General features: G+C 46.9%; 2 protein-coding genes across 3 annotated transcripts in view; one reads left to right on the top strand and one right to left on the bottom strand.

The window, feature by feature from the left end:
- Positions 1 to 6,192, top strand: part of CCDC69 (coiled-coil domain containing 69) — a 35,413-nt gene extending 29,221 nt beyond the window's left edge. For both annotated transcript variants that reach the window (XM_079968315.1, XM_079968314.1), the window contains exons 8-10: positions 301 to 398; positions 1,461 to 5,258; positions 5,291 to 6,192. In XM_079968315.1, the coding sequence (XP_079824441.1) occupies positions 301 to 398; positions 1,461 to 1,626 (264 nt within the window). In that variant the 3' untranslated portion in view covers positions 1,627 to 5,258; positions 5,291 to 6,192. The remainder of the gene's footprint in view (positions 1 to 300; positions 399 to 1,460; positions 5,259 to 5,290) is intronic.
- A 1,463-nt stretch (positions 6,193 to 7,655) lies between these two features.
- LOC307211572 (platelet-derived growth factor receptor-like protein) lies at positions 7,656 to 12,825 on the bottom strand. Its single transcript, XM_079968298.1, has 6 exons — positions 12,669 to 12,825; positions 10,666 to 11,002; positions 10,371 to 10,522; positions 9,583 to 9,876; positions 8,555 to 8,694; positions 7,656 to 8,126 (listed from the first exon to the last, which is right to left on the bottom strand). Exons 1-6 carry the CDS (start codon positions 12,721 to 12,723, stop codon positions 7,905 to 7,907), a joined length of 1,200 nt encoding a protein of 399 aa, XP_079824424.1. The 5' UTR covers positions 12,724 to 12,825; the 3' UTR covers positions 7,656 to 7,904.
- Between the last annotated feature and the right edge of the window lie 425 nt (positions 12,826 to 13,250).

The raw sequence follows: 13,250 nt of genomic DNA, 5'->3' as shown, positions 1-13,250 counted from the left end.
CTGAACTAAAAGAGATACATGAGCCTGAATTGGCAGAGACTACATACAAGCCTACATTGCCATAGCAATCAGAGACAGGGCAGACACTAGGTTTGGTGCCTCTTGCAGACTTTCCAGAGTGACATAACCTCCAACTTATTTAATAAGAAGGGGGTTCCATGCGGACATGTTCCTACAAAGTTTTAAAATACCTAATTGGGAGATTTCTTGATGTTATTGTATGTGTGGAATACCTGCAGCTGGGGTGAACTGTGTTGCAATTGCATTTGGTGTTTGATCATGCCCTTGGCCTGCTTACAGATGGAGAGAAATTTGTTGCTCGAGGAGAAAGTTAAAACCCTTCAACAGGAGAATGAAGATCTCCAAGTTCGGATGCAGAACCACATGGCAGTGGCAAGGTGAGACCTTCAGCTGCAGTAAGCATCTATTTCCCACTTCACCTTGGTGAAGGGCCCTTGGGACGGTGCACCTAAAGAGGGCCCAGTGAAAGCCTATGGGTCAGGACCTAGATTCAGTGTGCTTGTCCTGCATAATCAGATGCAGCCAACCAGAGACTGTACATTGTTCTAAGTGACGCTAATAATGGTGTTTTTATATTGTTGTAACCCACCATTGGGCCTTCTAGAGAAGGGTGGGTAAGAAACCCTATAAATCAAAATAATAATTACAACAATGGTGATAGGATCAGCACAGACAGCATAGTTGTGGCAGTGCCAAACCAGCTACCATAGTAGCAAATCTGTGTGCTAGAGAGGACCTCTTCTCTGATGTGCTTCCTGCTCAACTTCCTGTGTCAGTGTGCTATTGTGATTGGAAAAGTTGCTATAGAAAGAAAGGAAGGAAGGAAGGAAGGAAGGAAGGAAGGAAGGAAGGAAGGAAGGGCTCTATTAAGGGAGTCTTTGGTGGTTTATGAAAGCATTTTTCTGAACATTTATAGTGTGTGCATTTCATGTTCCCCATACCCAATTTCAATACCATTACATTTCCCCACAGTATTACATCTTCCCACTTCGTTTGACAGAGGTGAGAAAGTGCTCATGATGAAAACTGAGGGCCACTCACTTAAGATGCGTAGCTGCCTGCTATGTGTTCATTTTGACTTACAGGGGCAAGGGAGCCTGATTCCCATTGTGAAGACAGCCTATGGGAAGCAGGGGCTCTATGGAAGGGGAGGCATATCTCTTCACCTCCCCCCGGGGCCTGAATGGAGCTTGGTCCCTCCACAAAGCTTGGCACCAATATGGACTTTTCCCTCCCCATAGGCCCCACTTGGGGGTGTTGTGATTGTCATTTTGATCTCAGTAGAGGGAGTCTTCCCTCCTGTCTTCATAGCGGCAAACAGTTGGGGATGAAGACGAGGGGAAACGCAGTTGCCTGCTACAAGTCCAAGTTGGCCCCACCAGCCTCTCCATCAGTTCTAGGATTCCAAAGTCATCTGACTCTGTGCTTCTGCCCTGCAGGCAACTGTCCGACGAGCTCCTCACTCTCCGCAAGTCCCTGGAGAAGGAGTCGCAGCTGCGAGCGCAAACTCACCGGGAGAAGGAAGAGCTGCTGTACCGAGTGCTGAATGGCGACTCTCCCCACCCGTTCCCTATCTCCACGGAGGCAACACTCATCGCTACGTAGCATTCGGATAGGCCAGAAAGACTGGGGTGGGGCAGGGAGGGGCAAGGTGGCTCCTTCCTTTTCTTCTAGGCCTCTCTATTGTTGACTAGACCTAGAACTCTCATGCTGAGTGGCACTCGGGTGCAAGGAAGGTTCTGGAGGTTCTGTGTGCTTTGATTTTCTCCCATAGGTGGCCTCGTTGTTTTGTGACACTTGAAGAGATTGAACTGGCCTGCCTTAAGGAATAAGGGGGGGGGTACTCCTCACCCCCCCACACACAAAAGAGGTCAGCTTTAATGCTAGCCAAGACGTTTCTGTGTATGCCACTAAGCACTGACTAATGGTCTTGCCCCACCCCACTCCCTCAGGGAGGTAGCAAGACTTGCTACCTCATATATATTCGGCCATGATGGAAATGGCAGAGATACGGTGGGAATCCGAGTGACCCATAATTTAAGATTTCAGTAGAAAAAGCTGTAGCTGAGAAGAAGCCATAGGATAGAAGAGAGGCAATGGAAGTTTGAAGGCCCAGGCCCAGATCCGAACGTCCTTTCATCTGCCAGGTTTTGGAGGAACCAGAGTTTGCATGCCCACAACTGTTTTGGTCTGAGCTGGAAGAGGCAGACCAGACCACAAACATGCATTTTGATTCCTAAATGCAAAACTTTGGAGAACTCGGGCAAAAATATGGATACAAACTTCTGTGGTTGAGGTGCATTCTAGATGTTCACCCAGTCAGAGAGGAGCTACTTATGAGCTCCTGCGTTGCTGGGAGAACTTTCTCTCTCTCCAGAAAATGACTCTGCTGTGTCATTTTCTCTGCTCGATGACCATAATCTTTTCTACATACCCTCCTCCATGATGTGTTGAATCCCTGCCCACATGGCTGCCACCATTTCCGTGTTGAAACTGCTGCATCAGATAAGCAGCTGCTGACACGGCTTGGGAGAGAATTGGGAGAGAATTGAACAGGCACCTCCTTGGGCTCGGTTCCTTTCAAAAAAAATATTTTTTCAATAGAAGGTATTTTTGCCTGCTTTTATGAGTTGTCAGTTTAGAAAGCAACAGATTGGAAACGGCCTTAAAATTGCAAGCCTTTGGAAACCAAGGGATTTTTTTTCTTTTTTAAAAAAGCAATATAGCTTCTTGAGAAGCTGAAAAGGAAGATGGTGCCCTCCACTGGTTGTGATGAAGCAGTGCTAGTAGTTGCAGAGAAACGGAAGTTGCTCCAGGCTGGAGAAACTAGAGGCTAAATAGATAGCAGGTGCACGTAATGGTTGTTTTATGGGTTTTTGTTTTTTAAAAAAAGAAAAGATGATTTGAATTGAGACAAAGGGCATGTAAAATGTCTTGATTCTAATCAAGAAGCATTTTATACTTCCCTGCATGGAAACGGTGGTTTGTACTGTGTATGTAAATGTAGCATGTAGTGCAAAAACAGTGGCTCATCGCAGTAGCGATGCTCAGGAAAAACCAGTTCCTTGAGAGAACATCACACAGATCTCCACAACGTGTGGGCCACCCAGCCGAACGCAGCCCCACCGGCTGTGTCTGGTGGTCAGCCAGGTGTTTCCCACAGACACATGCGCACACCCATTTTTGAAGTACCCAATAGATGACAAAACTAGGAGACTGTTCACATCCGGTGGGCTGCGTCACAGCCAGTGGGTTGCAAGCTGCGGAGGCATAGCTCAAAGGCGTGGGTTCCGCTTCTGCAGCATGGCTTGGCGACAGTGACGTTTGTTTGCTAACGTGTTCAGTTCCTGAAATCATCATTCAGGCAACCAACAATTGGATCCCACCCAACCCTCAGTCTTGGCAAACCTTTATTTGTTGTTCCTCACGTATAATGCAGCTCTGTCTGCAGCGGTGAAATGGTTTTATCTTGGAGAAACACAGCAAGCTTGTAATAACGCTGTATCTAATTGAGGCTTTCCACAAAAATTTCGGTATGGTATCAGTTGGAAAATCTGTCACTAGTGTAAGACAGAGTGATGATAAGTGGGAGTGAGAAACTGTTAACTAGTGATCACAGTAAATATCTCATATGTGTGTGCTGGTGAAAACCTCTCACCCGCTTTATTATTATTTTTTAAGTGATTTTCTCTCTCTTTTGCATTTATTATGTAAGTTATGAAGCAAATTCTTTGTGGATTTTAGGGAATTGGCAGAGGGGGTGGAAATAATCGAAGTGACCGAGTTTCTGGTACTGTAGTTAAGCCAGCACTTTTCTGATCTGGCCTTAGTGCTGCTAAAGGGATTCTGAGACATGGGGGTAGGGCTATTGTGTCAGTCGAAAAGCACATGCATGCAGAAGGTCCCAGATTCAATTCCAGTTTCCAGGTAAAGGTAGTCAGAATGGAAAAGATCCTTACCTGAGAGCTGCTGCCAGTCAGAATAGGCAATATGGACTAGATGACCAGTAATCCGACTTGGCATAAAGAACTTGGAAAGCTGTGTTATAATAAGTCTGACCATTGGTCCATCTAGCTCAATATTGTCTACACTGACCGGCAGCAGCCCTCGAAGTAGAACCATTCCCAGACCTACCTGGAGATGTTAAGGATTGAACCTGGGATCTACTGCATGTAAAGTAGATGTTTTCAACCACTGAGCTATGCTCTTCCTCAGACGAAACTTCATATAGCTCTGCGAATACAAGGAGGTTGCTCACCCTCTCCCTGAACAACTCACTTCTTCAGAGAGTAAGCACTGCTGAGCAAGTTATGTGTCGCTTGTAGTGGCAGCAGGGGTTGGGAAAAAGTAAATATTCTTCTTGTTTTGCTGTTGTAGGCTATTGGGACCACAAAGCCTCACCAATGTACCCTTTCCCAAAGATGTCCAAAATTTGAGATATATCCACACCATACATTTAAAGCACTCTTAGACGACAGCCATGGTTTTCGCCAAAGGATCCTGGGAACTGTAGTTTGTTAAGGGTGCTGGCCACACAGACCTATGGTAACCAGCAGCACCCTTAACAAACTACAGTTCCCAGGATTCTTCACAAAAACTTGTGTAAGAACAGGTTGAACATAGGATGTAGGTGTGACTATCAGAGCCGCCTTTCCCATAGAGCTTAGTGGTGCGTCACGCCAGGGCGCCAGCCTCTCTAGGGCGCCCTAGCAAGTGGGAGAGCTGTGCAGCTTTGCCGGCAGCCTTCCCTTTCCCTGCACACCCGCCAGCTGCTCCCCACCAACCGTAAGGCTAGCAGGCGTGCAGCTTCCCTCCCAAGCTTCTGCGGGGATCGCTCTCCCACAGCGGCATGAGGGAGAGTTGCACCGGCCCCCCATGGCTGGCAGTGTGCAGCTACGGCCACCCCAACACCATCCGTGGTAATTTGGAAGCACTGGGTGGATATTTGCACCCCGGCGCCGCATCTGCTAAAGACGGCCCTGGTGACCATAGTGCTGGGTCTGTACTGTATGTCTCAGAGGCCTTGTGAGGGGGAAAAGGGCAATAACAACACTTTTTGGAGGGTTGCCTCTAGCCAGCTGAAAGAATGTAGAGCCAATGACCCATCTAGTCCTCCATCCTGTCCTCATGTGGTCAGCCAGATGCCTGTGAGAAGTCTCAAGTTGGACATGAACACAACCCCACTCTGCCCACCTGTGATTTCCAACAACTGGTATTCAGAGGCATAATAGTAACTGGTATTCAGAGGCATAACAACTGGTATTCAGAGCACTTGAAGGCCTGAGACGGCCTGCAGAGGCGCCTCTGCCAACTCTTCCTGGAAGTGAAGCAGCACATAGCACAGAAGAGGAAGGCTTCTGAGCCAACTATTCTCAGGAGAGAAACTCCCCAATGGCTCTGCAGTCCCAGTGAAGGGAGCCAGAGTTGACACCAGATCCAAACCCTGCCAGGCACCTTTAGGAGGTGATACAAATAGCATAGAGTAGCATTAACCAGGTGGCTCTTTCAATCTATTGAGCTGGTTTTCTTGACTCACCCGTTGTAGTGGCCGCCATCAGGCAAGGTGTTTCTTACCGTAAGCCTTCAACCGCCCAGTCCAGAATCAGAGCTGGAAGCAGGCCAAGAAAGGATGAAAGGAATAAAACCTCTCACTTATTTTTCAGAAGAATACAGGGCCCACTCCATTACTTATGCCAGCTTTCAATACTTTGCAAGGCAGCCAGTGGGTAAGCCTAAAAGTGTATACTCAGAAGTAAGCCCCCTTGAGTTCACTGATTCTTACACCCAGGTAAGTGTGTAGAGGATTGCGGCCTCCATCATAGAAGCGCACCTTGAAATCACTGGCTAATGAATACGTGAAGTACGCCTTAGCGAAGGAGACAAAGGGCAGGAGCTCTGTTTACAGTTATTAAGAAAGGAGGGTGCTTATTTTGATGAGAGTTTGGGGATCTGATCCAGGCGTTGGCGCTCTCATTTCTATGTTAGCAAACAGGGAAGGGTGTTTTGTGTTTTTGTTCACTTAATGATAACAGGTTTTATTATTATATTATTCAGCCTGCTGCAATAGCATGAGAAAGTTGTAAAATGGCGGCTGGTGGAAATTTTCCAGTGTTGCAAAATGAATGTAATTTCTTGCAGCGTACAAATGAATGAAATGTACTTTCCCTCCCATTTCTGAAGTATAGTTGTTCTTTATAAGGGGGGGGGGGAATGTTTGGCCTCCTTCACTGCCATCCTCATAACCTCTTGATTTATTTCTTGGTCCCCTGGTACATATCCTTCTTTCCTGATTATGGGACTGTAGGGTGATGCTGATTGTTGGCAACAATGTTGTGTGTGTGTGTGTGTGCTCTTGCAGAAAGTGGGGTGGGGAGGTCATGAGAATTGGGAGGGGGAGACTGAAAGCTGTTCTCTCAGTCGCCTCCCAACATGTAACTGCAAGCTTCCTATGGCTGTGATCCTACACATATGCAATAGAAGGTGGGGCCTTCTGAATTAAGCAGGACATCTGAGTTAGTGGTGTAGCGTGGGGGTGCAGGGGGGGCTGGCCGCACCGGACGCAACATCTGGGGGGGGCGCTCGCACTCGAGTGCTAAAATCCACGGGTTAGGGGGTGCAAATTACTTGCCTTGCCCCGGGTGCTGACAACCCACGCTACGCCACTGATCTGAGTACATGCTTGGGACCTGCACAACTGTGTACACACAGCCCTGACTTCTCCATCTGGCTATTTAGTCTGGGGAGATGGTTTATAGGAGCCCACTGCTACACACATGGAACACTTGGATCCAAGCCAAAGAATTTAAACACCCTTCCCTGATGGGTGATGCTTCTGAAGACTCTGCAGCCTCTAGTAAAAAACTTTATAGTGAAGAGCATTTCAGTTCAGTGGAAAATCACTGGGCCTGCACCTAAAATTGGCTACTTAGACCTAGAGAGGAAAAACAGGCACCCTGGAACTTGTTACTTAGAACCAGTTAAGAAGTACAGATGAAAATGGACATCATAAATAACTGCGTAAAGTCATAAAAATAAAATAAAATAAACTGATGTTGCCAAAATGCCTTCAGTGCCTTCCTGGAAAATCTCTGGTTGTTCTACCTCTAATTTTCTCTCTTAAGTTTTCTTTGTGAAGGCCTTTTTTCCTTTCCTTTTTTTTTTAAGAAGCATTCAGTGATGCAAATTGCTACCTGATAAAGGTTTTACCATCTCCACAAGGGCCAGAGCAGATGAGACGGCAAGAACTCCCAGCTCTACATTTTGTCCAATAGGACCTACGGGGTAGATATGGATGTGGGTAATACAGATTTGGACTGTAGTGCTGGGGAATTTTAAAAAATAAATAAATCGCCTACTTACTGAAATTCTGCTCATGCGTATCTGCCTTCGAAACTACTGTTGCATGTACACGCATATATGCCGTAACAGGGCATATAGCTGCTGGCAGGGATCTTAATTGGGAAAATTGCAGGGTTAACCGTCCGTAACCAGACAAATGGTCCCAATCCCGTCTGGAGTCTCTCCAGGCTGATATATATAACATTTAAAGAGAGGTGAGATCTGATCATAGATCTCAATAATCTTGTTTGACCCTGTGAATGAAGATGTTCACACAGAGCCAGAATTCCCAAGATAGCATTTTTTTCTGGCAATAGTCATGAATATCTTTGAGCGTTTTCCTGTCTTTCACAATATCCCTGCGAGCAAAAAGGTACTCTGCCTCTGCTTCAAAAAGATTCATGCTACTTTAATGAGTCAAACATGAAAGGGTAAAGGACAAAATAAAAGAAGGCAACTGTTTATTCCTTGGTTTTTGATGGCAGCCTCTAGTCTTTGGATTTCCAGTAGGACCTGGACGTTCAGCAATGCAGGATCAAAGGCGGTTACCCAGACTTTGCCTTCTTTGGGGCTGGTGAGGCTGGAACCAAGCGAATGCGGGTGGACACTGCAGTGCCTCCTTGCAGATTTTCAGCAGTGCAGGTGTACAAACCATCATCCACAGCACGTGCTTCATCAACGTAAAGGATGCTCTCAGATTCCTGCTGCACCTGCCCACCACGCCGCACCAAATCTGTGCGTTCGCGAACATAGGGTGGTCTGCCAATCTGAAAGTGAGGAAGGGCATTATTTGAGAAACATGGCAGAGCACATGGCAGTCAGTGCACAAGAGAGTTTAGCAGTGGCTTTTCCCAGTGTGTGGAATTCTAGCGGCACCCACTCCTGTAACTTGGAAATTATTCAGGTGCAAGCAAAGCGCATGACAAGGTTGCCTGGTGTTTATCTGCAGAGGAACAATTTATGTTTTCATTCTGGCCTACTCATTTGGGGAGGTCAGGCCAATCATTATTCAGCTTGGCTTTGTACGCTCTCATTGGCTAGGTTTGTGGATTGGGCTAGCCTTTGTTCAATTTCTAAGGGGGAAATTCCACAGATCAGCAGGAAAGGAGACGGGCTTAAAAGACCCATACTGTTACAGTACAAGCCACTTTTCTTATTCCACACCCACTCCCCCCATCAGCAACCTGTTACCTACTTGCTGTCCTGGATATTCCCACGTGAAATCAACAGCAATTTCTGGTTCCCCAAAGACCGTGCAGGTGACATTGAAATTGTCTCCAGCATGGAAGGAGGCCACTGAAGCTCTGATAGCTGGCTTGGGAACTGAAGAAGGATCTGCAGAGTTGGAAATAAAACACACACACCAAAAGAAACCAGCATATAGGCATCAGTTCTTGCCACTGCCCCACTGCTCCTTGTGGAGTTGTTAGATAGGCATGGCATGGCGAAATTCTACAGTTCTCCCACTTGGAGCACAGGCTGAATGGAAATGGGGCAGTGGATCCTGAGTCTGAGGCCTCTCCCACACTCTCTCTGGCCTTAGTGATGCTCTGCGACAAGGCCATGCCTGTGAAGCCTTCTAAATCCGACTGGTAGCCTTTGTGCAAGTCCAGCAATGGGCAAAGATTTGCATCAAGGTGTCACTGATAGAATAATGACCCTAAACTTTGATAGGTGCCGCCAACTCCCTGCCGAATCAGAATTACTTCTTGCCTGGAGAAAAAGGCCTCATTCAGTGGACATTATGGAAAGTGACAATACTTCCCACAGGCTTTCCCAGATTCTGCCTGGGTCCTGATTGCCTGGGAGTTGTATATAAATCATTTTAAATTAGGTTAGAAACAGTTTTGAGCATTCCTTTGCAACCTGTGGTCAGCAAACCAAGACTCCTTTTCCTTGATCGGCATGACTGAATCTCCCTGATCATAAGCACATCCCTTTGAAAGAATGAACACACCTGCATTCTCATAGTCACATTCCCTTTTGCAAAAGAATGGAACTGTTTGATGATGAGATGAACTTCTTTTATCTCTAAAGCAGCCACATACCCTTTTGGGACAGTTTGGGCTGAATTAATCTGAATTTGACAAGCTGAGTTTTAAAAAACATTAAAATGAAAAAGGCAAGCAGATTGGTGGACTTTTCTTTCTCCCTCTCTCTCTTATACACATACACACACTTGGGAGATAGAGAGATAGATGATGAATTGTTAAGGCAACTTACAGTTCACATAAATCAGCATGTATTTTGTGGAGATCTGCCTCACCCCATCCACATTGGCCATGCAGAAGAGGGAGCCAGCATGGGAAGGTTGTGGGCGGTGGATGATGAAGCCCCTCTTCACATCATACGAGATGTCTAGTCCATCCACAAGCACTTTCTCGGGGGGGAACTCTCGGTGCAGCGTCACTTTGGCTGCTGGATTTGTCACCTGGCACGGCAGGAGGGTGGGGTGGTTTGTACGCAACTGAATCACTTCATAGTAATCTTCTGTGGGCACAAATAGCTCCTGAGGGTCTGAAGGGGAAACAGAAAGGGGCGCTTGGATGTGCAGAGATAGCATCTTCTCCTGGGCAGGGCAATACATTATTGTCATCTATAGCCTCTCTATAAAAGCTATGTGCAATCATTTGTCAAAAAAGATGCTGCCTCTCAATGAAAAGGGTTCCCAGCTTTTGAAATGGCACCTTTGGACTAATCTCCAGGCCATACCCACCCCCTTCCACAGCCATTTCATTTACCAGCCCTCCTCTCACCCTCCTGATGGAATATGCACGGACCGAGGATGGCTGGTGGTGCTGTAAGTGTGTTTAAAAGTAGCCAACTGCACAGACACAATATTCACATTTGCAGCTCCACCCAGTTTTCTTCTGGCCCTGCCCAGTATTGTCAAGTGACCCTCATAAGTGTGTGGGGAGTATATTAGAAAATAATGACTAGGAAAGGGGAGGCCAGAAGCAGGGAGGAAGAGGTCCAGCCCCCACCGCCTTAAACCAAGAAAAAAGCCTGGCCTGTGAAGAAGATGAATGTTTTGCCCATCTTGTCCTCTCCATCACGACACTCGCTGTCACGGCACTGGAAGGACCAGCAGCTGTACTCGCCCGTGTCTGCCGCGGTGGAATTGGCAACGGTCAGCTGACTGTGCCTCTCAAAGTGTTTGATTCTGAAAGAGAGAAGGGCAAAGATGAGGCAAGGAAGAGCTTTCCCCTCCAGACCTGGGACGTTCCATCCATAAGCACATTCACCACTGAACGCAAAACCACGTCACATCTATCCAACACAAACAGTTGCCATCAATATGCTCACCGCAGTCGCCTCTCCACGTCGTCATCCTCCAAGTAGGGAGGGTATCTCCATTTGACCGTCTTTCCTTTGCAGCGCAAGTCGAGGGCTTCGCCTGCTCTTAGCACCAGCGTGTTGGACACCTTCTGGAACTGCCCCTTTGCCACTGCCCTGGTCAGAATGGTCGGCTTGCCTTCCCTGGGAACAGTTGTGGCTTTAACTTGGCTTTTCTTTAGAAACTTTGAAGTCCCCTGTTTAAGTTTTTTGCTTGGCACTTTGGGAAATTTGGAGCCACTGGCTTTCGGCTCCTTTGTGGCTGCCTTCTCCGAAGCTTTGGAAGGCTTTTCTTTTTGGCATTCAGCTACAAAGATAAACATTTATATGAAACATCGCAGTAGTGGCCTTGATCTTCACTTCATATATACATGATATAGGACTGGTGTCACCAGTCTCTTGCACCAATCCTATTTTTTTAAACTTTCTATTTATGAACGTCATCTTGCCACACCTATCAGGACTATTGCCAATTGAATACAAAGAGTTACCTTGGAAGTCGAATGCCTTGCGAGTCAAACGTTTAGGTTCCCAAACGCCGCAAACCCGGAAGTGAGTGTTCTGGCTTGCGAACGTTCTTTGGAACCTGAATGTCCAACGTGACTTCCATGGCTTCCTGCAGTCAATCGGAAGCCGTGCCTTGGTTTTCGAATGTTTTGGAAGTCAAATGGATTTCCAGAACGGATTCCGTTCGACTTGCGAGGTACCACTGTACACAATACACTAACAGATATTAAGCTTCTCCCAAGTGTGTGCTCTCCAACTGCTTTGGACTACAACTCCCATCAACCCATGTCAGTGCTCCTGTGCTGTCCAGGACTGATGGGAGTTGTAGTCCAAAACTGCTGGAGAGCACCTGGTTGGTGGTGGCATGGTGCACATGCATGGGCAAGAGCCCCCAATTGGCTCCACTGGTACATTTGCACCCCACAGACCTTGCTGCCACCTTACCCCTTCTGGCAAGCAGCAGCCAGCGACTCACCTGACAGGAGGTCAGGTAAGTACCTTGGTCCCACCACACCATCTGCTATTGCTTCTCTGGACTTGAGCTCAAATGAGACCCACAAGCACTGGAACCAGTTGGCAGCCTAGGGGTTCACAGAACATCTTGCCTTAAAGGAGGCTTCCTATCTTTGCCTGCAGAATGAATTTCTCCCGCTCTAAAAAACCTGTTAAAATTTTGGACTCTTTGCAAAATGCATGTATCTGCAAGCATAGTCCACCCAAACCATGACATTCTCAAACGGTCCTGATATATCATGTTCAACAAATCTTCCGGCGAATGTTGATTCTGCAAGTTTGCGGAGTAGCTTTGTTCTCTTGTCTGCCCCTTCACCAGAGGTGTACCTAGAGGTTGGTTCGGGGCAAGGGCAGATACCCAAAAATGACCTATCAGACTATGGAGTGTATGGCACATTTGTGTGTGACAACAAAGTGATGCTGCAATGATAAGATCAAATGCAGAAGAAGCTTCCTATCCTTCTTGCACCCTGACACAAAGGCATTTGGGGTTGTTTTGCCCTTCCTCCTCGCATTGCCCTCATTCTGGATGCTTCGAGTATTTGGGTCATGTAAAATGTAGTAATTTCTAATGTGATTATTGCGGTAAAGTGGGTATTTTCTGTAGGAGGGTGTCAATACAGCTCCTTGCCAAGGGTTCAAAGGAGCCTAGCTATGCCTCTACCCTTCCCATATTTATAGCAGTGTTCCCAATTGTTTGGACATGTAGGAAATCTGCACTTGCAATCTAGTCCAAGGCCAGGTCAAAGCTCAGGAGCTGATCTCTACCCCAGATTGGCTCCTGGTGCACAGCAGCAATGAGAGGCTGAGGGTGTTCATGCTCCCCACAAGAAATTCCTTGTGTGGGAAATGGAGGAATGCCCTGAGCATTTTAACTTTTATTTTTCTGCTAGAGAAGGGAGAGGAATCGTAGGAACACAGAGGGACAAAAGACAAAGGAAAACATGACTTACCCCAAACAAAGAGGAGGGTGAAGCAGCTCAAAACAGCCAGCACTTTGAAATTCATCCTGGGACGAACCAGAGACAAGAAAATATGTCTCTGCACAGCCAATTTACAAATGGCGAAGTTGCTACGTGCTGCTGCAACTTTCACAGCTTAGAAAAAATATCACGCCAAAGTGTTCTCCTTGGTGGGCGGGGAAGGCGAGGGGGTGGGTAGTACGGGGTAGGAAGGAGATTTCAAAGCAAAGCAAACTCATGGCTTGCCCCTTTCAACAAAACCCCTTTCACACATGAATGCCACAAGGGGTCAGGATCCTACAGGGGAGGTGAATAGGCCTATTCAGTGCAGCACTCTGTCAGACGCGCTCCAGGCTTAAAACCAACAATTTCCAATTACAAAATATTATGGCTGATCCCTTTTCAGATGCATTCCACAGAAAGCAGCAGGGGGCGGGCAGAGAAAGTAGCTGATGTTTCTTAGGTTTAATGAAAGTAGCTCAGGCGAGGACCAGTGCCTCTCTCCATTAGAGATGGAAGAGTCTCTTCATTTCTGTTTTCTCAGTTCTTCATTTCTCTAATATTCACTTATCC

This window comes from Podarcis cretensis (assembly GCF_951804945.1).
Source record: "Podarcis cretensis genome assembly, chromosome: 2".
Classification (NCBI taxonomy): Eukaryota; Metazoa; Chordata; class Lepidosauria; order Squamata; family Lacertidae; genus Podarcis; species Podarcis cretensis.
This window is presented reverse-complemented; position numbering and strand designations above follow the sequence as displayed.

What these genes read in the sequence shown, in the direction of transcription:
- LOC307211572 (XM_079968298.1), bottom strand. Translation starts at nt 12,723, where the DNA reads ATGAATTTCAAAGTGCTGGCTGTTTTGAGCTGCTTCACCCTCCTCTTT. An exon ending in GACGTGGAGAGGCGACTGCG is followed by an intron (nt 10,523 to 10,665) that starts GTGAGCATATTG and finishes TCTCTCTTTCAG; the next exon opens with AATCAAACACTTTGAGAGGC. An exon ending in CATGCTGATTTATGTGAACT is followed by an intron (nt 8,695 to 9,582) that starts GTAAGTTGCCTT and finishes CCAACTCTGCAG; the next exon opens with ATCCTTCTTCAGTTCCCAAG.